The following is a 27,230-nucleotide window of genomic DNA, read 5'->3' as shown; positions in this document are numbered from 1 at the left end:
AACAAGAAAAAAGTCAAGGGCGGTCACAGCATGTCCTTGCCACAGATGTTGGTCCATTTTTTAGGGCATTACGAAAAATGACGAGGGCGGTTGCGGCTTATATATTATAACCGCGGTTATAATGTCTATTTTCTGCTGGATTTACTCTCTATTTTATGCTGCAGCTGTTACATATACTGTAATATTGTACATGGTTATTGTTATATATCGTATATATGATATAAACATACACTACCGTTCAAAAGTTTGGGGTCACATTGAAATGTCCTTATTTTTGAAGGAAAAGCACTGTACTTTTCAATGAAGATAACTTTAAACTAGTCTTAACTTTAAAGAAATACACTCTATACATTGCTAATGTGGTAAATGACTATTCTAGCTGCAAATGTCTGGTTTTTGGTGAAATATCTACATAGGTGTATAGAGGCCCATTTCCAGCAACTATCACTCCAGTGTTCTAATGGTACAATGTGTTTGCTCATTGGCTCAGAAGGCTAATTGATGATTAGAAAACCCTTGTGCAATCATGTTCACACATCTGAAAACAGTTTAGCTCGTTACAGAAGCTACAAAACTGACCTTCCTTTGAGCAGATTGAGTTTCTGGAGCATCACATTTGTGGGGTCAATTAAACGCTCAAAATGGCCAGAAAAAGAGAACTTTCATCTGAAACTCGACAGTCTATTCTTGTTCTTAGAAATGAAGGCTATTCCACAAAATTGTTTGGGTGACCCCAAACTTTTGAACGGTAGTGTATAATATAATATATCAGTATATATCATATACTGTACATATATTATGTAAATATTACATATGTTATATTTTATATTGCTACTACGGTACATTTTTAGTGTATTTTATACCTGCATTGTCCTTTCCATCCTTTGTAACTGAGCTACTGTGTGGAACAATTTCTCTTGTGGATTATTAAAGTTGGTCTAAGTCTAAATTCGAGCCCTGAGTACACATAGTACAACATACTACAGTAGTACCACAAGTACACTTACTACAGTAATACCACAGGTACACTTACTACAGTAGTACCACAAGTACACATTCTACAGTAGTACCACAGGTACACATACTACAGTAGTACCACAAGTACACTTACTACAGTAATATCACAAGTACACTTACTACAGTAGTACCAAAAGTACATTAACTACAGTAAGTGTACTTGTGGTGTTACTGTAGTTAATGTACTGGTACCACAAGTACACTTACTGTAGTACCACAAATACACTTAGTGGACTTAATAAATCACTGAAGTCGGAAGTTGCCTACAGCCACACAGTTAATGCCAATGATTAAAGTGACAGTGAAGTCAACATGTGTGTCATTGATGTTTACCTTGTACTAGTTTCTTGTTGGCATTGCTGCTTGTTTTACGACCCATACCTGCAAAATACACATTAATATATAAACATATCATTCAAAATACACAATTATATATAAACATATCATTCAAAATACACAATTATATATAAACATATCATTCAAAATACACAATTATAGATAAACATACCATTCAAAATACTTATTTATATATAAACATGTTTTTTTTATATAAATGTATATTTTGAATGTTTACAAATGAATTTTTATTTTGAATGATATGTTTATATATAAATGTATATTTTGAATATCATTCAAAATACACACTTATATGTAAACATATCATTCAAAATACTTATTTATATATAAACATATGTTTTTTTATATAAATGTATATTTTGAATGTTTACAAATAAATGTTTATTTTGAATATGTTTATATATAAATGTATATTTTGAATATCATTCAAAATACACATTTATATGTAAACATATCATTCAAAATACACAATTATATATAAACATTTCATTCAAAATCCACATTTATATACAAACATATTCAAAATATACATTTATATATAAACATATTCAAAATACACATTCATATACAAACATATCATTCAAAATATACATTTATATATCAACATGTCATTCAAAATACACAATTATATATAAACATATCATTCAAAATACACATTTATATATAAACATGTCATTCAAAATACACATTTATATATAAACATATTCAAAATACACATGTATGTATAAACTTATCATTGAAAATACACATTTATATATAAACATATTTAATATACATTTATATATAAACATATTCAAAATACACATTTATATATAAACATATTCAAAATACACATTTATCCTTGCCCGTATGTGGGCTCTGTCCCGAGGAAGTCGTTGTGGCTTGTACAGCCCTTTGAGACACTTGTGATTTAGGGCTATATAAATAAACATTGATTGATTGATTGATTGATTGATATATAAACATATAATTCAAAATACACATTTATATATAAACATATTCAAAATACACATTTATATATAAACATATTCAAAAAACACATTCATATATAAACATACAATTGAAAATACACATTTATATATAAACATATCATTTAAAATACATTTATATATAAACATATCATTCAAAATACACATTTATAAACAAACATATTCAAAATACACATTTATATATAAACATATAATTTAAAATACATTTATATATAAACATCATTGAAAATACACATGTATATATAAACATATAATCTAAATTACACATTTATATATAAACATATAATTCCAAATACACATTTACATATAAACATATCCAAACTATACATTTATATACAAACATCCATCCATCCTTTTTCTACCGCTTGTCCCTTTTGGGGTCGCGGGGGGTGCTGAAGCCTATCATTCAAAATACACATTTGTTATGAACATGTCATCAATCCTGTAAAGAATGTCAGAGACATTTATCATGATTAAGTTCATCTTTTAAGGGTAACATAAAGACAGACTAGCGGTGATCGGGTGTAACAACATGTTGTTTTAACAGAAACTTCACTGTTTACCTGGCAGACATATTGTTCACTTTGTAACAAGCAGGAATGTTTGGCTACACTCACACATTGTCTGCAGACCTCCACAACTCAATTGAAGTGAATGTACTCCAAGTTCTGAATAAATACGAGGTTAGAATCATTTGTAACATCGACCACGAAGCTAACTCGTTAGCATTACCTCGTCTTCGGGTTGTCGAGGCGGCTAAAAGTCCTTCCACAGATGCCGTTTCCGCCGCCATCACGCTGACTGCTTCTCTGTGGGGGGATAAAGTTTGCACACAAGAATCTTACAGTCGGTATTTTGTGTTTCTTAAGCAGCCGACATGAATCTCTCATTTGTTCCAACACACTCCGCAAGTCTTCTCCACCGCCCGCCTCGCGCTTCTCGGTCCGAATTGGCGGGAGTACGTCACCGGCGTCACCGGGCACAGCTGATTGGTCAGAGTCTGATCACGTGCCCCGGCTGCGTCAGTGGGCACAGCTGATTGGTCGGAGTCTGAACACCGGGGCGCAAAGGGTGCGTTTGTTTTATGTCTCACGCCGGCGCGCCTTTTTAACAGGATTGGATTTATAGTGTCGAGTTGGAGGGTAAATTCACGATGCTTACACTACAGTTATTTCAAACTAGAATTCAATATGAATCACACGAGTCGATACATTTACACCGTTATATTTGTGTGTAAATAACGACCAACGCCCACCTCGGGAACACCGGTAATCATAACCCGAAGGTGCCCGACTGTGTCGGGAACCCTTTTACAGACTTCCAATTGGCTACCCTACTTCACCCAAAAATCGGACAATTGTGTATGTGTACTGTGGCTAAAACCGTTCCCATTCCAGTGGAAACCCACGGTTACTCTAGCATCCTGAGACTTAAGACAAACGCCGAGGACTAGTGAGCGTTACAGGAACCATGATGGTTCCCAGAGACCACCTGATATGTCTCAGGGAACAGAAGCCAAATAAGCGTACTGTGATGTCACCTAACTCCAGTCCCCTCTTGTTTGACTCTTGTTCGTGCTCATAGACTTAGATTGGTCAGATCGAGTCCTAGACTTAGATTGTTCGGATCGAATCTTAGACTTAGATTGGTCACATTTAGTCTTAGACTTAGATTGGTCGGATCAAGTCTTAGACTTAGATTGGTCGGATCAAGTCTTAGACTTAAATTGGTCAGATCTCTTAGACTTAGATTGGTCAGATCTAGTCTTAGACTTAGATTGGTCAGATCTAGTCTTAGACTGAGATTGGTCAGATCTAGTCTGAGACTTAGATTAGTCGGATCGAATCTTAGACTTAGATTGGTCACATCTAGTCTTAGACTTAGATTGGTCGGATCAAGTATTAGACTTAGATTGGTCGGATCTAGTCTTAGACTTAGATTGGTCGGATCTAGTATTGGACTTAGATTGGTCGGATCAAGTCTTAGACTTAGATTGGTCGGATCTAGTCTTAGACTTAGATTGGTCAGATCTAGTCTGAGACTTAGATTGGTCAGATCAAATCTAAGACTTAGATTGGTCACATCTAGTCTTAGACATGGATTGGTCGGATCAAGTCTTAGACTTAGCTTGGTCAGATCTAGTCTTAGACTTAAATTGGTCAGATCTAGTCTGAGACGTAGATTGGTCGGATCGAGTCTTAGACTTAGATTGGTCACATCTAGTCTTAGTCTTAGATTGGTCGGATCAAGTCTTAGACTTGGATTGGTCAGATCGAATCTTAGATTTAGATTGGTCACATCTAGTCTTAGACTTAGATTGGTCGGATCAAGTCTTAGACCTAGCTTTGTCAGATCTAGTCTTAGACCTAAATTGGTCAGATCTAGTCTGAGACGTAGATTGATCGGATGAATCTTAGACTTAGATTGGTCACATCTAGTCTTAGTCTTAGATTGGTCGGATCAAGTCTTAGACTTAGATTGGTCAGATCGAATCTTGGCCTTAGATTGGTCACATCTAGTCTTAGACTTAGATTGGTCGGATCAAGTCTTGGACCTAGCTTGGTCAGATCTAGTCTTAGACTTGAATTGGTCAGATCTAGTCTGAGACGTAGATTGGTCGGATCGAATCTTAGACTTGGATTGGTCACATCTAGTCTTTGTCTTAGATTGGTCGGATCAAGTCTTAGACTTAGATTGGTCAGACCGAATCTTAGACTTAGATTGGTCAGATTTAGTCTTAGACTTAGATTGGCCAGATCGAGTCTCGGAAAGGCTAGTGAACTCGCATGTAAGGAAGTGGCTCGGACTTCCAAAGTGCTTCAGCAGCGTTGGACTCTACAGCGACGGAGCCCTGTCGCTGCCAATTTCTAGCCTGGTCGAAGAGTTCAAATGTGCCAAGGTGAGGCTGGAGATGTCCCTCACAGACTCCCGGGACCCTGTAGTGAGAGCTGCCGCTCCTTGCCTCGTTACAGGGCGGAAGTGGACCCCAGTCACAGCTGTGCTACAGGCCAAATCAGCTTTGCTCCATCGTGACGTAGTGGGCCACGTCCAACAAGGCAGAGGAGGCTTTGGCCTTGGAACCGTAACTCCTCTCTGGCAAAAGGCATCTGCAACCGAACGTCGAACTATGGTTGTAGAGGAAGTGCGTCGTCAGGAGGAAACAGCCAGACGTTCCAAAGCTGCAACACAAGCCAAACAGGGCCGCTGGACAAGGTGGGAGGGTGTTGAAAGGAAAAAACTCACGTGGAGCGAACTTTGGGGCATGGAATCCAACAGGCTGAGTTTCATTGTTCGAGCAACATATGATGCGCTACCATCTCCCATAAACCTGCAACAATGGTTTGGAAAGGACCCATCCTGTCCCCTGTGTACAACCCCAGCAACACTCAAGCACATAATGGTTGGCTGTAGAACCAGCCTCACTCAAGGCAGATATACGTGGAGACATAACCAGGTCCTCAGATGTCTAGCTGACAAACTTGAGTGCAGGAGGATATCCATCAACGCCCAACCCATCAACAACCAGGATGTGTGCCGACACCTACCAGCGTTTGTTCGGGAGGGGGAAAAGCTGAAGACAAGACCTTCAAATCCTGATCTAAGCCCATTGAATGCAGCCAGGGACTGGCAGATGCGAGTCGACTTAGATCAGAGGCTAATTTCCCCCCGGCGATCGCAACGACCACCCTGCGTCCAGACCTCGTCCTATGGTCTGAAACCTGCCATATTGTCTATATCATTGAACTGACAGTTCCGTGGGAGGATGCCATCGAAGAAGCGTATGAACGCAAGGAGCTGCGGTACTCCAACCTTGCAGCTGAGGCACAGGACAGAGGCTGGAGGGTAAGGGTGCGCCCAGTGGAGGTGGGCTGTAGGGGCTTTGTAGCTAGCACAACAGCAAAGCTCCTTAGGGAGGTTGGAGTCAGGGGGCAGGCTCACAGACAGGCCATTAAAGAGCTGGCCAACACAGCAGAGAGGACGAGCCATTGGTTGTGGTTGAGGAGGAGTGACACCAGCTGGGCTGCTAAGGCTAACACCTAATGGGACACACACACCCAGGGATTTGATCACCCTGGGGTGGGCCCTTCCTCAGCAGAGGGTGTCTTGTGGTAAGCCGGGCCGAAACACCCCGTGACGCTGGGGCACACAACTGAAGATGTGTCCCAATGGTGGAAAAGCCTCCCAGCAGTGTCACCTAGCCTCACTTAGGTATGCGGTCAGGTGCAAGCCTGGCTCAGGGAGGAGGACGCCCCTGCCATGCAGAGTCCCCAGGGATTGTACCAACTAGTCCTTTCAACAAATTATAAAAAAATTAGTTTGGTCAGATCTAGTCTGAGACTTAGATTGGTCTCATCTAGTCTTAGACTTAGATTGGTCGGATCACGTCTTAGACTTAGATTGGTCAGATTGAATCTTAGACTTGGATTGGTCACATCTAGTCTTAGACTTAGATTGGTCGGATCAAGTCTTAGCTGAGATAGGCTCCAGCGCCCCCCGCAACCCAGAAGGGAATAAGCGGTAGAAATGGATGGATGGATGGAAGTCTTAGACTTAGATTGGTCAGATCTAGTCTTAGACTTAGATTGGTCAGATTTAGTCTTAGACTTAGATTGGTCGGATCAAGTCTTAGACTTAGATTGTTTTTTGATTGAGTGATTGAAACTTTCATTAGTAGATTGCACAGTACAGTTCATATTCCGTACAATTGACCACTAAATGGTAACACCCGAATAAGTTTTTCAAATTGTTTAAGTCGGGGTCCACGTTAATCAATTCATGGTCAGGTCTAGTCTTAGACTTAGATTGGTCACATCTAGTCTTAGATTTAAAGTTGTTCCGTGGGGGTTGGGGCCAGACTTGTAATTCTCCTCCAGAACAGCGAGGGGAAGTGTCTCCAGAAGGAGCAACCCTGCAGCTGTTGTTGACTAGATACAGTCTTTCTGGGAACGTCACGTCCGTCTCATTAAATATACCTGATGGTCAAGCTAGCTCTGTTAGCCTAACCCTGTCATGTAAACAAAAGTGTTGAATAACTATTTCAGTTAACGACATGCCGGCATTAATGTGAATTTGGAAAATGTAATTTGAGGCTCTAATACACCCAAGCGTGTTATTTATATAACAACACACATAAAACGTGAGAGGAAGTAAACAAACCATCTCGGTTGTAAACAAACGTTACTGACTACACTGTTCGTTGTCTTTTGTTGTCCTTTCAAACAATACAAATGTTTCTTCAATAGCAGCATTCATCCGCTGACTCACCATCGCTCTAATCTAATCTTTTCATGTTTGCAAAATTAAAATCACGATAGCTTCTTTTCTTTTTTTTCTTTTTTTTTTCACAACAAACATACATTTATAATGCAAACAAAAGTCAAGGCACTTTCAACGTAACCAACAGGTTGAGCAAATCACGACATCAGCAAAACATTAAAGAAAACAAAAATAAATACAGACAGAGTATTAAATATTAATAAATAATAATAAGAAAAAATATGAAAAAAAAAGAAAGATAAAAGGGGCTACCTAAATCACTTTAAATGTTTTTAACAAATACATCAATTTAAGGGCTTTTGTACTCTTAATCCTTCTCCAAGATTTGATTGATAATTGTAATCACGATAGCTTCTTTTTTTTTTTTTTAAATAAATCTTTATTTATAGTATGCAAAGAAATAATAATAATCAAAACAAGTACAAAAACCGTACAAAAACAGTACAAAACAGTGCCAGGGGTTCGTAAACTCAATAAAGTAATTAAAATATCCCAATAGCTTCTATCCTGGCGGTCTGGACCATAGACATCTTATAAGTAGACGCAGCATCGAGCGCTACTGCCTAGTGGCGCTGACGAGACGCGGGGCCGCCATCTTGGAGTGGTGATCCGCTCCACTCAGTGCAATTCATTTGGCAGGAGCAATGAACTCTCAGCGCATTTAATTCATGTTACCTCACTGAATACCACTGATTTTCAAGCGCTTTTTGTGTTATACGTGTAGCTATGATAAAGGACACATGTTTTATTATTCATAGTTTGCTTAACAGTAATAGAATATTCTTATATGCTATAAGTGACCAGACGTCCGAGATCAAAACTGGGAATATAATCCCAGAGAAGGGGGAAAAAAACGGTAAGCTATTTTTAAATTGAAGAAACAATATGATTAGGTTATATATACATGCTACATAAACAATGTATGAACACATTAGATATCTATATATCTTATAGACTGTATCTCTGTTGCTGCAGCAGCAGAGAGTTTATTCTATTTTAACACTTTGTATTGATATTTTGTATTACATTCTTCCCTTAAATGATCATGTTTACAGTGATTGTTTTATATGTATTTTGTATGTATGTCGCTTTGGATAAAAGCGCCTGCCAAATACTTAAACATAAACATATATAAACACCTGAAAGTCTTTATATCAGCTAAAACCACCAATCTGTTTCACTGGATTCAGAATAAAACCAAATTCTGTTTTACCTAACAATGTTAGTATTTGAATATTGTTACTTGAAGACTTATTCCTGGTTACAATTATACTGTTAAGAAACTATTGTCTTATACTTTGCCTAAAATGAGAATGCATCATAATCAGTGGCGGCTGGTGAATTTAGTTTTTCATGTTATGTTTTTCAAGTATGACATTTTTAAATGTAATTAATTTCATTGACAAGCAATTCTATTATGGTCATACTCTTGTTTGCTAGCAGCTATGATTTCAGTACTATTGAAGATATTTTCTCCTTCTCAACTCTGTGGTAATATCATTTTTAACAAAATACAAGCAATAGTATGTTAATGTTAAATCTTACTTGTGAAAAGTAATCCCCCGATTCCTATTTTCAACAGTCCGCTCATTTGAACAGGAAAACGCTGAACACCATTTTTGTTTTCTACCTGTCAACTGTCAGTTTAGGCTGCTCGCCGGCTCCTCATAACCACTTCAAGATGGCGGCCCAATTTTTATAATATATATATATATATATATATATATATATATATATATATATATATATATATATATATATATATATATATATACTTACTTTATCCCCTGGTGCTGATTTGTACTGTTTGTGTACTGTTTTTGTACTGTTTTTGTACTTATTTTGAATATTAATATTTCTCGATAGTTTGTAAATGTTGCAGTTTATAAATAAAATAAAATAAAATAAAATAATTAAAAAATAATAATTAAAAAAAATAAAATAAAATAAATAAAAAATAAATAAAATAAAATAAATAAAATAAAAAAATAAAAATAAAAATTTATAAACAAATAAATAAAAAAAATTTAAAAAAAATAAATAAATAAAAAATAATAATAATAATAAATAAAAAAAATAAAAAAATGAAATAAAATAAAATAAAATAAAATAAAATAAAATAAAATAAAATAAAATAAAATAAAATAAAATAAAATAAAAATAAAAATAAAAATAAAAATAAAAATAAAAATAAAAATAAAAATAAAAATAAAAATAAAAACAATAAAATAAAAAATGTCGGTGATATCTAACCCTAACCCTTATTTTGATTATTATTATTTTTTGATTGTTTGTAAATGTTGCAGTTTATAAATAAAGGTTTATAATTTACATTTTGCTTTATATTTATTATTTTACTTATTTTTTTGTCTGGTTTTGTATTTGTTTTGTATCATCCCGTTAAATGTATATTATTATTTTTTGTTCGGTTTGTACTTCATGATGTTTTGCACTTGTTGTTTTTTTTTGTGTGTGTTTTTTGTTTGTTTTCATTATATTTGGATGTATTTGTTTGGTTTGTATGCTTGTGAATCTGGGCTATCCATTCACTACTTATTATGTTGAAGGGGCCAGGAAATATAATATTTTCTTCATCCTGTTCCTTCTCAAGCATAGGTGTGTAAATATGTGTTTTGTTGCTACAGTTGAATTGTCTATTGATCATGGGTTATACCTTTTAATGGGGTATGCTCATAATTCACAATATTACTAATAATGATGTGGGATGAATTAAAGATAATTATGTTAAGGAGGGACGTCACATTTGACATTTTAAGGTTTAATGCGGTGTCGAAAGTCAAAAGAAGATGCAACTCGAGAGTTGTGTGTATTGTTACCTAGGAATACTTATCACTAAAAATCAGAGTTCTAGATCGGTCTTGAACTTTAATCCAATTGTAGAAAAAACTAAGAAAAGATTTAACCAATGGTTACAGAGAGATTAATCCTTAAAAGGCAGAACCTTGCTTTCCAAAGCAGAAGGTATCTCCAGGCTTACGTATGCGGCTATTTCTTTAGATGTTAACCAAAAAATATGTAAAACTATTGACAAAATACTTGTTGACTTTGTTTGGAAAAACAAAATTCCTTATATTAAGAAATCTGTTATAATGAACAATTATAATCAGGGTGGTCTAAACTTTCTGGATTTCACTATACTAAACAACACCTTCAAGATTAATTGGATAAGACACTATTTGAAAGACCCTACCTCAATTTGGAACTTCATTTCTCATCATGTATTTTCTAACCTTGGTGGCCTAAAATTTTTGCTACTGTGTAACTACGACATTGATAGGATTCCTGTTGCTCTTTCAAACTTCCACAAACAAGCCCTTCTGGCATGCTCTCTTATATACAAGCACAATTTCTCACCTACCAAATATTTCATTTGGAACAATAAAGATATATGTTACAAAAGGAAATCTCTTTTCCTCAACAATTGGTTCAACAATGTTATTATTTTAGTGAGTCGGCTTTTTAATAAGGAAGGTCAACTTTTTAATTACCAAGAATTTCTCAACCATTTTAAGGTCCCTGTGACTTGTTATGTTGTACAGGGCTTACTCATCTCCTCTTTCTGCTGTAAAAATGGTGAATGATCCACTTGACACTCCTGTGGGGAAACTTTGCTTTGATCAGAAAAATAACAGAAAAATCCGCAGCTTATTCCAAAATGATTGTGTCTGTCTCCTATGTAATTGCGCTCTGGAATAATATTGTGAATGACATCTGTTGGGTCAAAACGTGGTCCCTTCGTAACAGGAATTTACTAACCAACAAAGTCAAAGAGATATCTTTTAAAATCATTCCTGGTTATTACCCTGTAAAGACTGTGATGGTTACATACAAGAAGGACATTGATGTTACCTGCACCTTATGTAACATGCATCCAAAGACTGTTTACCAGCTGTTTTGGACTTGTGAAAGCACTGCATCACTATGGCAGGGCATCTGTCGCTTCATCCTGGACAATATTCATGACAAATTTGTGCTTTGTTTTAAAGATGTGCTATTTGGTTTTACACTATATGAACAAACATTTGAAAAGGAATTTTACCTTTGCAACGTCATTATGCTATTGGCTAAGGTTTATATTCATAAATGTAAGTTTCTCAATACACGACCTGTCTTTTGTGCCTTTAAAAAAGAATTAGAACTCTACATTAAAACACTCTCTACCTCTAACAACCAAAAAGCTGTGAAAACGATGATGCTGTGTTCCAAATTTAAGTTATTTACTGAAATTGAGTGAGCCTATGGCTTTGCACTTTGTTTATTTAATATATATATTTTTGTACTAATTTGTACTTATTTTGATTGTTTCTTGTCTGTTTGTAAATGTTGAAATTTATAAATAAAAGTTAAAAAAAATAAATAAAATAAATATATATGTATATATATAAAAAATAAAAATAAAAGAATACCCGACCTGTCTTTTGTGCCTTTAAAAAAGAATTAGAACTCCACATTAAAACACTCTCTACATCTAACAACCAAAAAGCTGTGAAAACGATGATGCTGTGTTCCAAATGTAAGTTATTTACTGAAACTGAGTGAGCCTATGGCTTTGCACTTTGTTTATTTTATATATATATATATATGTATATATATATATATATATATATATATATATATATATATATATATATATATATATATATATATATATATATATATATATATATATATATATATATATATATATATATATCTTTTTTTTTTTTTGCATTCTATTTTAGTTACTTTGAATTTATAACCCCTGGCGCTGCTTTGTACTCTTTTTGTACTTATTTGTACTTATTTTGATTGTTTATTGTCTGCTTGTAAATGTTGAAATTTATAAATAAAAGTTCAAAAAAATAAAAAAATTAAAAAATAAAAATAAAAATAAAGAATACCCGACCTGTCTTTTGTGCCTTTAAAAAAGAATTAAAACTCTACATAAAAACACTCTCTACCTCTAACAACCAAAAAGCTGTGAAAACGATGATGCTGTGTTCCAAATGTAAGTTATTTACTGAACTTGTGTGAGCCTATGGCTTTGCACTTTGTTTATTTTATATATATATATATATATATATATATATATATATATATATATATATATATATATATATATATATATATATATATATATATATATATATATATTGCATTCCATTTTAGTTACTTTGAATTTATAACCCCCCTGACACTCTTTTTGTACTAATTTGTACTTATTTTGATTGTTTCTTGTCTGTTTGTAAATGTTGAAATTTATATATAAAAGTTGAAAAAAAAAAAAAACTAAAAAAAAAAAAAAAGATTTGTGTGTACTGCCGTAAATCGGCCAACAAGGACGGAACATACCGGAAGTTAGCGAGCCATTGTTGACCTGTGCGTCATTTTAACGCTAGTGTCGTTGATTGCATGTTTTTTTTAAATAATATACATATTTATAGGGCGAACTACATTAAATACAATTAGATTGTCTTCGTGTCAAGATCAACTAGATCGCTTTAATAGGCGCGCAAATGAGCTTAGCTGGCTGACAACATAGCTACATTGTGGTTAGCATCACACGGCTAGCAGGAAGCTGTCGCATATTTTTTATTTGTGTGAAAAATGTGCAAGTTCCAAAAGATTAGAGCGTTGGTGAGGCAGCGATTAAATGTTGCCATTGAAGAAATATTTGTGGTGTTTGAAAGAGCCGTAGCAGAATACGAGGAGGAACTATGTCGGACCAAAGAGGAGAACGAGCGACAACGCGAACTGTTGAGCAATGTTTACCAAAGTCAAGGTGAGTTTCATGCAGCTACCATCTTCTCAATGTTTACAAAAGTCAAGGTGAGTTTCATGCATCTTCTCAATGTTTACAAAAGTCAAGGTAAGTTTCATGCATCTTCTCAATGTTTACAAAAGTCAAGGTGAGTTTCATGCAGCTACCATCTTCTCAATGTTTACAAAAGTCAAGATGGGTTTCATGCAGCTACCATCGTCTCAATGTTTACAAAAGTCAAGGTGGGTTTCATTTTTTGGTTTCATTTTTTTATTATTTATTAGCCTTTATTTAACCAGGTAAAATCCCATTGAGATCAAAGATCTCTTTTCCAAGGGAGACCTGGCCAAGAGGGCAGCAGCAAGGTTACATTAAAAACAGTAAACAAATACATAAAACATCACATTACGACATTAAAACTTGCTCACATAACACATGTGCATACAGACAAGGTAGACTGCAGTCCTTTCACAGAAGCTTTAAACTCATTCAACGTAACAAGGGTTTGAAGTTTAATATTTGATTTCATGCAGCTACTTAGCTGCCATCTTCTCAATGTTTACACAAGTCAAGGTGGGTTTCATGCAAGCAACTTAGCTGCCATCTTCTCAATGTTTACACAAGTCAAGGTGGGTTTCATGCAAGCAACTTAGCTGCCATCTTCTCAATGTTTACAAAAGTCAAGGTGAGTTTCATGCATCTTCTCAATGTTTACAAAAGTCAAGGTGGGTTTCATGCAGCATCTTAGCTGCCATCTTCTCAATGTTTACACAAGTCAAGGTGGGTTTCATGCAGCTACTTAGCTGCCATCTTCTCAATGTTTACAAAAGTCAAGGTGGGTTTCATGCAGCTACTTAGCTGCCATCTTCTCAATGTTTACAAAAGTCAAGGTGGGTTTCATGCAGCTACTTAGCTGCCATCTTCTCAATGTTTACAAAAGTCAAGGTGGGTTTCATGCAGCAACTTAGCTGCCATCTTCTCAATGTTTACAAAAGTCAAGGTGGGTTTCATGCAAGCAGCTTAGCTGCCATCTTCTCAATGTTTACACAAGTCAAGGTGGGTTTCATGCAGCTACTTAGCTGCCATCTTCTCAATGTTTACAAAAGTCAAGGTGGGTTTCATGCAGCAACTTAGCTGCCATCTTCTCAATGTTTACAAAAGTCAAGGTGGGTTTCATGCAGCTACTTAGCTGTCATCTTCTCAATGTTTACAAAAGTCAAGGTGGGTTTCATGCAGCTACTTAGCTGCCATCTTCTCAATGTTTACAAAAGTCAAGGTGGGTTTCATGCAGCTACTTAGCTGCCATCTTCTCAATGTTTACAGAAGTCAAGGTGGGTTTCATGCAGCAACTTAGCTGCCATCTTCTCAATGTTTACAAAAGTCAAGGTGGGTTTCATGCAAGCAACTTAGCTGCCATCTTCTCAATGTTTACAAAAGTCAAGGTGAGTTTCATGCAGCAACTTAGCTGCCATCTTCTCAATGTTTACCAAAGTCAAGGTGAGTTTCATGCAGCAACTTAGCTGCCATCTTCTCAATGTTTACAAAAGTCAAGGTGGGTTTCATGCAAGCAACTTAGCTGCCATCTTCTCAATGTTTACAAAAGTCAAGGTGGGTTTCATGCAAGAAACTTAGCTGCCATCTTCTCAATGTTTACAAAAGTCAAGGTGGGTTTCGTGCAGCAACTTAGCTGCCATCTTCTCAATGTTTACAAAAGTCAAGGTGGGTTTCGTGCAGCAACTTAGCTGCCATCTTCTCAATGTTTACAAAAGTCAAGGTGGGTTTCGTGCAGCAACTTAGCTGCCATCTTCTCAATGTTTACAAAAGTCAAGGTGGGTTTCGTGCAGCAACTTAGCTGCCATCTTCTCAATGTTTACAAAAGTCAAGGTGGGTTTCATGCAGCAACTTAGCTGCCATCTTCTCAATGTTTACAAAAGTCAAGGTGGGTTTCATGCAAGCAACTTAGCTGCCATCTTCTCAATGTTTACAAAAGTCAAGGTGGGTTTCATGCAGCAACTTAGCTGCCATCTTCTCAATGTTTACAAAAGTCAAGGTGGGTTTCATGCAGCAACTTAGCTGCCATCTTCTCAATGTTTACAAAAGTCAAGGTGGGTTTCATGCAGCAACTTAGCTGCCATCTTCTCAATGTTTACAAAAGTCAAAGTGGGTTTCATGCAGCAACTTAGCTGCCATCTTCTCAATGTTTACAAAAGTCAAGGTGGGTTTCGTGCAGCAACTTAGCTGCCATCTTCTCAATGTTTACAAAAGTCAAGGTGGGTTTCATGCAGCTACTTAGCTGCCATCTTCTCAATGTTTACAAAAGTCAAGGTGGGTTTCATGCAGCAACTTAGCTGCCATCTTCTCAATGTTTACAAAAGTCAAGGTGGGTTTCATGCAGCAACTTAGCTGCCATCTTCTCAATGTTTACAAAAGTCAAGGTGGGTTTCATGCAGCAACTTAGCTGCCATGTTCTCGATGTTTACAAAAGTCAAGGTGGGTTTCATGCAAGCAACTTAGCTGCCATCTTCTCAATGTTTACAAAAGTCAAGGTGGGTTTCATGCAGCAACTTAGCTGCCATCTTCTCAATGTTTACAAAAGTCAAGGTGGGTTTCATGCAGCAACTTAGCTGCCATCTTCCCAATGTTTACAAAAGTCAAGGTGGGTTTCATGCAGCAACTTAGCTGCCATCTTCTCAATGTTTACAAAAGTCAAGGTGAGTTTCATGCAGCTACCATCTTCTCAATGTTTACAAAAGTCAAGATGGGTTTCATGCAGCTACCATCGTCTCAATGTTTACAAAAGTCAAGGTGGGTTTCATTTTTTGGTTTCATTTTTTTATTATTTATTAGCCTTTATTTAACCAGGTAAAATCCCATTGAGATCAAAGATCTCTTTTCCAAGGGAGACCTGGCCAAGAGGGCAGCAGCAAGGTTACATTAAAAACAGTAAACAAATACATAAAACATCACATTACGACATTAAAACTTGCTCACATAACACATGTGCATACAGACAAGGTAGACTGCAGTCCTTTCACAGAAGCTTTAAACTCATTCAACGTAACAAGGGTTTGAAGTTTAATATTTGATTTCATGCAGCTACTTAGCTGCCATCTTCTCAATGTTTACACAAGTCAAGGTGGGTTTCATGCAAGCAACTTAGCTGCCATCTTCTCAATGTTTACACAAGTCAAGGTGGGTTTCATGCAAGCAACTTAGCTGCCATCTTCTCAATGTTTACAAAAGTCAAGGTGAGTTTCATGCATCTTCTCAATGTTTACAAAAGTCAAGGTGGGTTTCATGCAGCATCTTAGCTGCCATCTTCTCAATGTTTACACAAGTCAAGGTGGGTTTCATGCAGCTACTTAGCTGCCATCTTCTCAATGTTGACAAAAGTCAAGGTGGGTTTCATGCAGCTACTTAGCTGCCATCTTCTCAATGTTTACAAAAGTCAAGGTGGGTTTCATGCAGCTACTTAGCTGCCATCTTCTCAATGTTTACAAAAGTCAAGGTGGGTTTCATGCAGCAACTTAGCTGCCATCTTCTCAATGTTTACAAAAGTCAAGGTGGGTTTCATGCAAGCAGCTTAGCTGCCATCTTCTCAATGTTTACACAAGTCAAGGTGGGTTTCATGCAGCTACTTAGCTGCCATCTTCTCAATGTTTACAAAAGTCAAGGTGGGTTTCATGCAGCAACTTAGCTGCCATCTTCTCAATGTTTACAAAAGTCAAGGTGGGTTTCATGCAGCTACTTAGCTGTCATCTTCTCAATGTTTACAAAAGTCAAGGTGGGTTTCATGCAGCTACTTAGCTGCCATCTTCTCAATGTTTACAAAAGTCAAGGTGGGTTTCATGCAGCTACTTAGCTGCCATCTTCTCAATGTTTACAGAAGTCAAGGTGGGTTTCATGCAGCAACTTAGCTGCCATCTTCTCAATGTTTACAAAAGTCAAGGTGGGTTTCATGCAAGCAACTTAGCTGCCATCTTCTCAATGTTTACAAAAGTCAAGGTGAGTTTCATGCAGCAACTTAGCTGCCATCTTCTCAATGTTTACCAAAGTCAAGGTGAGTTTCATGCAGCAACTTAGCTGCCATCTTCTCAATGTTTACAAAAGTCAAGGTGGGTTTCATGCAAGCAACTTAGCTGCCATCTTCTCAATGTTTACAAAAGTCAAGGTGGGTTTCATGCAAGAAACTTAGCTGCCATCTTCTCAATGTTTACAAAAGTCAAGGTGGGTTTCGTGCAGCAACTTAGCTGCCATCTTCTCAATGTTTACAAAAGTCAAGGTGGGTTTCGTGCAGCAACTTAGCTGCCATCTTCTCAATGTTTACAAAAGTCAAGGTGGGTTTCGTGCAGCAACTTAGCTGCCATCTTCTCAATGTTTACAAAAGTCAAGGTGGGTTTCGTGCAGCAACTTAGCTGCCATCTTCTCAATGTTTACAAAAGTCAAGGTGGGTTTCATGCAGCAACTTAGCTGCCATCTTCTCAATGTTTACAAAAGTCAAGGTGGGTTTCATGCAAGCAACTTAGCTGCCATCTTCTCAATGTTTACAAAAGTCAAGGTGGGTTTCATGCAGCAACTTAGCTGCCATCTTCTCAATGTTTACAAAAGTCAAGGTGGGTTTCATGCAGCAACTTAGCTGCCATCTTCTCAATGTTTACAAAAGTCAAGGTGGGTTTCATGCAGCAACTTAGCTGCCATCTTCTCAATGTTTACAAAAGTCAAAGTGGGTTTCATGCAGCAACTTAGCTGCCATCTTCTCAATGTTTACAAAAGTCAAGGTGGGTTTCGTGCAGCAACTTAGCTGCCATCTTCTCAATGTTTACAAAAGTCAAGGTGGGTTTCATGCAGCTACTTAGCTGCCATCTTCTCAATGTTTACAAAAGTCAAGGTGGGTTTCATGCAGCAACTTAGCTGCCATCTTCTCAATGTTTACAAAAGTCAAGGTGGGTTTCATGCAGCAACTTAGCTGCCATCTTCTCAATGTTTACAAAAGTCAAGGTGGGTTTCATGCAGCAACTTAGCTGCCATGTTCTCGATGTTTACAAAAGTCAAGGTGGGTTTCATGCAAGCAACTTAGCTGCCATCTTCTCAATGTTTACAAAAGTCAAGGTGGGTTTCATGCAGCAACTTAGCTGCCATCTTCTCAATGTTTACAAAAGTCAAGGTGGGTTTCATGCAGCAACTTAGCTGCCATCTTCTCAATGTTTACAAAAGTCTCACGCTAAATACACAACAGCAACGTTTGGACACAAAACCATCATCTTATGTAATATAGTGACATCATCTACTCATCTGATTCTTATAAACTATAGCGTTGAAACTGGCCAAGCTTCTGTTTATACATGTACACATACATATACACATGCACCATATATATATATATATATATATATATATATATATATATATATATATATATATATATATATATATATATATATATATATATATATATATATATATATATATATATATATATATATATATACATACGCACACACTCACACACACACACACATATATATATATTCTAGGGGTGTAACGGTACACAAAAATTTCGGTCCGGTACGTACCTCGTTTTAGAGGTCACGGTTCGGTTCATTTTCGGTACAGTAAGAAAACAACAAAATATAAATTTTTGGGTTATTTATTTACCAAATTTGTAAACAATGGCTTTATCCTTTTAACATTGGGAACACTATAATAATTCTGCCCACGTTAATCAACATTAAACTGCCTCAAGTTGTTGCTCGGATTAAATAAAATGACAAAACTTTTCTTCTGCATATAAAAAGTGCAACATTAAACAGTTTCAAGTCAACTCATCATGCTTAATTTATTACAGCATTTAGGAAGCCTGTAGTTGGTTTTTATTGTGTAAATGTTATATTTTTATCAACATGTAATAGCAGGGACCCTGCCATTCAAAACTAGGCTGCTGCATTACTAATGATTAATGTAACTATAGCTGAAAAAATAGTACAATAGCGATAGGAGAGACTATTCATCCCTGAACACCATGGAGTTCAAGTGAAATAACAGATAGACAGGGCTTTGCTGTCCCTAACACACACACACACACACACACACCTCAAAATGAGCTAACGTTACGCTAAAAGCTAATTAGCCTTCACCTCAAGCCAGGACTGCGAGCGAACTGAGCTGCAGTTTATATTTCTAGAAGGTCAACGGGCTCATAGTGATGTTACTAGTAGTTGACTGGGAGGTGTTTATAATAATTTGGGGAGAGTACGCTGCCTTATGCTCACCTGCTAAACACCTATCTGCTCGACACTGGAGCATTGACTACATGCGCTTTGAATACGCACTGCTGATTGGCTGTTACCACTTTGTATGTAACCAATCAGATGGTTGTGTGGGTGGGACAATGCTGGGTGCTGAGACTGAGGCAGAAGAAGCAAAGCAGCTTGTTAAGACTTTAGCTTAGTAACTCGTTCGGTACACCCCCGTACATATATATATATATATATATATATATATATATATATATATATATATATATATATATATATATATATATATATATATATATATATATATACACATACACACATAGACACTATATTGCCAAAAGTATTTGGCCACCTGTCTTTACTCACATATGAACTTGAAGTGCCATCCCATGGAATTGTCCACAATGTTTTGGTATCCTGGAGCATTCAAAGTTCTTTTCACTGGAACTAAGGGGCCAAGCCCAACTCCTGAAAAACCAACCCCACACCACAATTCCTCCTCCACCAAATTTCACACTCGGCACAATGCAGTCCGAAATGTAGCGTTCTCCTGGCAACCTCCAAACCCAGACTGGTCCATCACATTGCCAGATGGAAAAGCGTGATTCATCACTCCAGAGAAGGCTCTAGAGTCCAGTGGCGACGTGCTTTACACCACTGCATCCCACGCTTTGCATTGGACTTGGTGATGCATGGCTTAGACACAGCTGCTCGGCCATGGAAACCCATTCCATGAAGCTCTCTGCGTACTGTACGTGGGCTAATTGGAAGGTCACATGAAGTTTGGAGCTCTGTAGCAACTGACTGTGCAGAAAGTCTTTGCACTATGCGCTTCATATATATATACATATACATATATATATATTTACATATATATTTTTATATATATATATATATGTATATATATATATATATGTATATATATATATATATATATATATATATATATATATATATATATATATATATATATATATATATATATATATATATAAAAAAAACAACAAAACATAATTGACGTGTGAATGCAACATTTGGAAAGGATTGTCACATCCGACTTTGTGTGTGTATATATGTATATATATATATATATATATATATATATATATATATATATATATATATATATATATATATATATATATATATATATATATATATATATATATCACACATCAATTATGTTTTGTTGTCTGTCTATCTGTTTTGGCCCTGCGATGGGGTGGCGAGAAGATGGATGGATGTAAATTATCTGACGTAGAAGATTAAGGTGGAAGATAATTTTGTCTATTAGCTTGACTAAATTACTACTATGACTAAGATTTATATGAACTATATTTATAAAAAGTATTTTATGACCTGCAGAGTAAAACATAGTCAGAGTGACTCAGGTGTCCCTTCTTGTCTTGCAGACATCCAGCAGGTTTCACTGGAGAGTCAAGAAGAAATTCCCCGTGAGCAGCAAAAGTGTGTGGAGCAGGAGGAGCCACAGCCCCCCCACATTAAAGAAGAAGAGGAGGAGCTCGAAGGACTGAAGGAGGCTGACATCAGCACGTTCACGGTGAAGAATGAAGACGACGAAGACAGTGAGGCTCAGTCCTCTCAGCTTCATCACAGTCCCAGTGAGGACAGCAAAGGGGCGGAGCCTCTAACTCACAGCACAAGAGAAACCGGTGGAGGATCACAAGGCGACCCCGGTCCCGACGCTAAAGAACCTTTGGAAAGGACCGAGGACCGTGAAGGCCACGCCAGACGTCACACTGACAACAAACACTTGAAGTGTTCGGAATGTGGGAAAACATTCGCTCACAAGGGTCACATGACCGTCCACTTGAGGACACACACCGGAGAGAAACCTTTCCTCTGCTCACTTTGCCCCAAAAGATTCACTCGCAAGTCGGACATGAAGTTGCACCTGGCGACGCACACGGCCCACACCCCTTTCAGGTGTTCCATCTGCGCCAAGAGCTTCCCAGTCAAGAAGTACTTGATGATACACGCCAGAAGACACGTGGCCCACAAACCTTCTGCGTCCTCCGTCTGCGCCAAAATATTTGCCACCAAAGCAGAGATGGAATCTTACATGACAACGGAAGCTGGCGAAGAGCACCGCGAGGGGTCCCCGGCAGACGGCAGCTCGGCTCCGCTGTCAGATGTGGACGACAGGAAGTCAGACGTGGACGACAGGAAGTCCCACTCTTCTGAGAACGATCACAGCGACAAAGCCATAGAACCTCCAAAGAACCCGAAAAGTGATCTGGGCAGCAAGCGCTTTACGTGCTCGCAGTGTGGGAAGACGTTTGTCCGCAAGGGGGGTCTGACTCGACACCTGCGGACGCACACGGGGGAGAAACCTTTCAGCTGTTCAGTTTGCGCTAAAAGGTTCCCCACCAGGTCCAACATGAAGGTTCACATGGCGTTGCACACCAACGAGAAGCCTTTCAAATGTTTGATCTGCGCCAAAAGATTCCCGCTGAGGATATATTTGGTCAAACACATGATCAGACACTCCACGGAGAAACCTTTTCACTGCCCGTTCTGCGATAAAAGATTCGCTACCAAGGCGGAGGTGGAGCGCCACGTGGCCATCCACACCGGGGACCGGCCCTTCACGTGCTCCGTGTGCTCCAAAGGCTTCTTGAACAAGGGGGACATGGTTGTCCACATGAGGAGGCACACTGGGGAAAAACCTTTCAGCTGCACCGCGTGCGACAAAAAGTTCATTAGTAAGGGTCTGCTCAAAAGACACAAGTGCACCGGGGACGTCCGGGAGGTGTTGGTGGGAAGTGAGGAAGAAGGACAGGAGGAGCCACAGCCCCGTCGTTTTAAAGAGGAGGGCGTGTGGGAGGAGCTTGAAGGGCTGGAGGAGGCTGACATCGGCAAGTTCACATTGAAGCATGAAGATGATGAAGACAAAGCGGAGTCCTCGCAGCTTCATCACAGTGGGAGTGAGGACAACAAAGGGGCGGAGCCTCCGTCTCAACGCGCGGACGCAAACTTTGCTCCCCTGTCAGACACGGACGACAAGATGTCGCACTCTTCGGAGAACGAGCACAGCGACAACGCCAAGGGACCTTTGGGCGGCAAGAAGGCGTGGTTGGGCGACACGGGACATCACGCCGACAGCAACCGAGTGGCGTGTTCCGAGTGCGGCAAGTCTTTCGTCTACAAGGGAGATCTGAAACGACACATGCGAACGCACACCGGAGAGAAACCCTTTGCCTGCACCGTCTGCGCCAAAAGGTTCGCTCGCAACTCCGACATGAAGATACACGCCGTCACGCACATGGACGAGAAACCCTTCAACTGCTCGACTTGTTCCAAACGCTTCCCTTCCGAGAAATCCCTGCTGACGCACGCGCGACGACACACGGCGAGGAAACACTTCGCCTGCTCGTTCTGCGCGAAACGATTCATCACCAAAACGGAACTGGAGACCCACGTGAGGACGCACACCGGGGAAAAACCCTTTTCTTGTCCGGTGTGCGCCAAGAGGTTCTCGCTGAAGGGGGACATGGTGAGGCACATGAGAACGCACACGGGCGAGAAACGCTTTCCCTGCTCGGTTTGTATGAAAAGCTTCTCTCGCAAGGAGGACATGAGGATCCACATGAGGACGCACACCGGAGAGAAACCCTTCAGTTGCAACGTGTGCCAGAAAAGCTTCGCTTACAGGAAGCAGATGAGGAAACACAAATGTGTTGTTGCTGACAGCACAGCAGGACTTGCGGACTCTCACACCTGTTCACACGACTTGGGACACTGATAAGGTCTTCTTTTTAGCATAAAGTACATTCAAGACTAGGGATGTCCGATAATGGCTTTTTGCCGATATCCGATATTCCGATATTGTCCAACTCTTTAATTACCGATACCGATATTAACCGATATATGCAGTCGTGGAATTAACACATTATTATGCCTAATTTGGACAACCAGGTATGGTGAAGATAAGGTACTTTTAAAAAAAATTAGTAAAATAAGATGAATAAATTAAAAACATTTTCTTGAATAAAAAAGAAAGTACAACAATATAAAAACAGTTACATAGAAACTAGTAATGAATGAAAATTAGTCAAATTAACTGTTAAAGGTTAGTACTATTAGTGGACCAGCAGCACGCACAATCATGTGTGCTTACGGACTGTATCCCTTGCAGACTGTATTGATATATATTGATATATAATGTAGGAACCAGAATATTAATAACAGAAAGAAACAACCCTTTTGTGTGAATGAGTGTAAATGGGGGAGGGAGGTTTTTTGGGTTGGTTTAATTAAAAAATAAAATAAAAAAAAAACAAAAACGATACCGATAATAAAAAAAACGATACCGATAATTTCCGATATTACATTTTAACGCATATATCGGCCGATAATATCGGCAGGCCGATATTATCGGACATCTCTATTCAAGACCCTCAAGTTAGTTTTGTTTTAAAGGCAACAAAGCAAACGAATGGTCTTTCTTGCCAATAATGAACTGTATTTCACTTTAATGCCAATAGATACACAATATGATCACTCCTAACTCAATGCAGCTCGTTTGTGTGAAAGAATATTTATCACCTGCGGGAAAAGTGTCGTTATTTTCAGCGTACACACAATTTATGATTAAACTTGTCGGCTTAAATGTTTGTCTTTCTTTTTGTCTCAAAGTTGACCAGCAATCCAAATTTCTGCTTAAGCATAAGAATGGTTTCAAAGGTGTCGGGAGGACACAGACATTTGTTCATGTCAATGAAATCTAGTCTTCGCTCTAATGACAAGGGAGTGCCACAAGGCTCCGTATCAGAGCCTTTGTTGTTTGCCATGTTTCTAAAGGACCTTCCAAACTGCTGTCACCTTCATGCAGACGACACCGTTGTTCATGTTCCTGCAAAGAAGTCCACTCAGAATCTCTAGTTGATGTTTCTACCTGGCTTCAAAAACCACTGAATGTTAAGAAAACAATCTCTGTGTTTCTCAGTTAAAGCACTACTTTCAGACAAAGTATTTCAGGTATGTGTAGATCATGAAAGGATCCAAGAAGTGCAATCATTCTTGACAATAATCTAAAGTTCCAAGGCCAGATAAGAAGGTCAAGTCCAATTTGAGTGTCTGGTCAAGTTGCTCTGTTGATCTTCTCTCCTGGTGTCCAACCTCATGGCCCCAAACTTCCCCCACAGTCCTGAATCCAGACTTCACCCACAGTCCTGAATCCAGACTTCCCCCACAGTCCTAAATTCGGACTTCATCCACCGTCCTGAATCCAAACTCCACCCACAGTCCTAAATCCAGACTTCATCCACCGTCCTGAATCCAGACTTCACCCACAGTCCTGAATCCAAACTTCACCCACAGTCCTGAATCCAGACTTCACCCACAGTCCTGAATCCGGACTTCACCCACAGTCTTGAATCCAGACTTCACCCACAGTCCTGAAACCGGACTTCACCCACATTCCTGAATCCAAACTTCACCCACAGTCCTGAATCCAGACTTCACCCACAGTCCTGAATCTAAACTTCACCCACAGTCCTGAATCTAAACTTGACCCACAGTCCTGAATCCAAACATCACCCACAGTCCTGAATCCAGACTTCATCCACAGTCCTGAATCCAAACTTCACCCACAGTCCTGAATCTAAACTTCACCCACAGTCCTAAATCCAGACTTCATCCACCGTCCTGAATCCAGACTTCATCCACAGTCCTGAATCCAAACTTCACCCACAGTCCTGAATCTAAACTTCACCCACAGTCCTGAATCCAAACTTCACCCACAGTCCTGAATCCAGACTTCACCTACAGTCCTGAATCCAAACTTCACCCACAGTCCTGAATCCAGACTTCACCCACAGTCCTGAATCCAAACTTCACCCACAGTCCTGAATCCAAACTTCACTCACATTCGTGAATCCAAACTTCACTCACATTCCTGAATCCAAACTTCACCCACAGTCCTGAATCCAGACTTCACCCACAGTCCTGAATCCAGACTTTACCCACAGTCTGGAATCCAGACTTTACCCACAGTCCTGAATCCAAACTTCACCCACAGTCCTGAATCCAAACTTCACCCACAGTCCTGAATCCAGACTTCACCCACAGTCCTGAATCCAGACTTTACCCACAGTCTGGAATCCAGACTTTACCCACCGTCCTGAATCCAAACTTCACCCACAGTCCTGAATCCAGACTTCACCCACAGTCCTGAATCCAGACTTTACCTACAGTCTGGAATCCAGACTTTACCCACAGTCCTGAATCCAAACTTCACCCACAGTCCTGAATCCAGACTTCACCCACAGTCCTGAATCCAGACTTTACCCACAGTCCTCAATCCAAACTTCACCCACAGTCCTGAATCCAAACTTCACCCACAGTCCTGAATCCAGACTTCACCCACAGTCCTGAATCCGGACTTCACCCACAGTCCTGAATCCAAACTTCACCCACAGTCTTGAATCCGGACTTCACCCACAGTCCTGAAACCGGACTTCACCCACATTCCTGAATCTAAACTTCACCCACAGTCCTGAATCCAAACTTCACCCACAGTCCTGAATCCGGACTTCACCGACAGTCCTGAATCCAGTCACATCCTGGACACGATCAAGGTATTTGAGAGAACACCTGTGAGGTTGCATCATTGTGACGTCATTAAGTAACACCTTTGAACATTTTGTACATTTTAGCATGCTGGTCTCTAATCTGGCAGTCAGACCTCAAGGTTCTAGCAGACCTAAGACCAGACCCTCAGTCTGTGGGGACTGTGGTCCCTAAGTTCAGAACATCTAACGGAGCCAGACCGTGGAACAATGATTTCCTCTTTGGTCCACAGTTTCCAAAAACTATTTGAAATGTGGACTCGTCAGACCACAGAACCCTTTTCCACTTTGCATCAGTCCATCTTAGATGAGCTCAGGCCCAGCGAAGCCGGCGGCGTTTCTGGGTGTTGTTGATAAATGGCTTTGGCTTTGCATAGTAGAGTTCTAACTTGCACTTACAGATGTAGCGACCGACTGTAGTTACCGACAGTGGTTTTCTGAAGTGTTCCTAAGCCCATGTGGTGATATCCTTTACACACTGATGTCGCTTTTTGATGCAGTAACGCCTGAGGGATCCAAGGCCTGTAATATTATGGCGTATGTGCAGTGATTTCTCCAGATTCTCTGAACCTTTTGATGATATCACGGAGCGTAGATGGTGAAATCCCTAAATTCCTTGCAATAGCTGGTTGAGAAATGTTGTTCTTAAACAATTTGCTCACGCATTTGTTGACAAAGTGGTGACCCTCGCCCCGTCCTCGTTTGGGAACGACTGAGCATTTCACGGAAGCTGCTTTTATACCCAATCATGGCACCCACCTGTTCCCAATTAGCCCGTTCACCTGTGGGATGTTCCATATAAGTGTTTGATGAGCATTCCTCAACTTTCTCAGTCTTTTTTGAGTTTTTTGTTCTAATTTGGGACCTGTTTAGTTTGTTTATAGAATATAGACATCGCCTTTTGGACACCCCTGCTGTACGGGAACAGATGACTACGTTCTGGGGCGGGATAGCAGGTTGTGCAGGCTTATGAAGGCGACTG

The 27,230-nt window shown here is 38.8% G+C and overlaps 2 protein-coding genes across 4 annotated transcripts in view; one reads left to right on the top strand and one right to left on the bottom strand.

Moving 5' to 3' along the window:
• chaf1a (chromatin assembly factor 1, subunit A (p150)) overlaps positions 1-3,336 on the bottom strand; it is a 33,325-nt gene extending 29,989 nt beyond the window's left edge. For 2 of the 3 annotated variants that reach the window (XR_009824752.1, XM_062038683.1), the window contains exons 1-2: positions 3,096-3,336; positions 1,351-1,398 (exon numbers count right to left, since the gene is read on the bottom strand). Coding sequence is in view for 2 of the 3 variants with exons in the window: in XM_062038683.1 (XP_061894667.1) it covers positions 1,351-1,398; positions 3,096-3,156 (109 nt within the window). In the remaining variant the exon portion in view is untranslated. Of the gene's footprint in view, positions 1-1,350; positions 1,399-2,980; positions 3,006-3,095 lie in introns of those variants that run through there. The other variant, XM_062038684.1, reaches the window with a different exon arrangement.
• Positions 3,337-13,009: 9,673 nt separating this feature from the next.
• Positions 13,010-25,063, top strand: LOC133644778 (oocyte zinc finger protein XlCOF6-like). The gene is made up of 2 exons (XM_062039516.1): positions 13,010-13,422; positions 21,068-25,063. Exons 1-2 carry the CDS (start codon positions 13,248-13,250, stop codon positions 23,419-23,421), a joined length of 2,529 nt encoding a protein of 842 aa, XP_061895500.1. The 5' UTR covers positions 13,010-13,247; the 3' UTR covers positions 23,422-25,063.
• Positions 25,064-27,230: the final 2,167 nt, after the last annotated feature.

The sequence above is a fragment of the Entelurus aequoreus genome, linkage group LG27 (assembly GCF_033978785.1).
Source record: "Entelurus aequoreus isolate RoL-2023_Sb linkage group LG27, RoL_Eaeq_v1.1, whole genome shotgun sequence".
Classification (NCBI taxonomy): domain Eukaryota; kingdom Metazoa; phylum Chordata; class Actinopteri; order Syngnathiformes; family Syngnathidae; genus Entelurus; species Entelurus aequoreus.
Note: the sequence above shows the minus strand (reverse complement) of the source record. Positions and strands in the feature narration are given on the sequence as shown.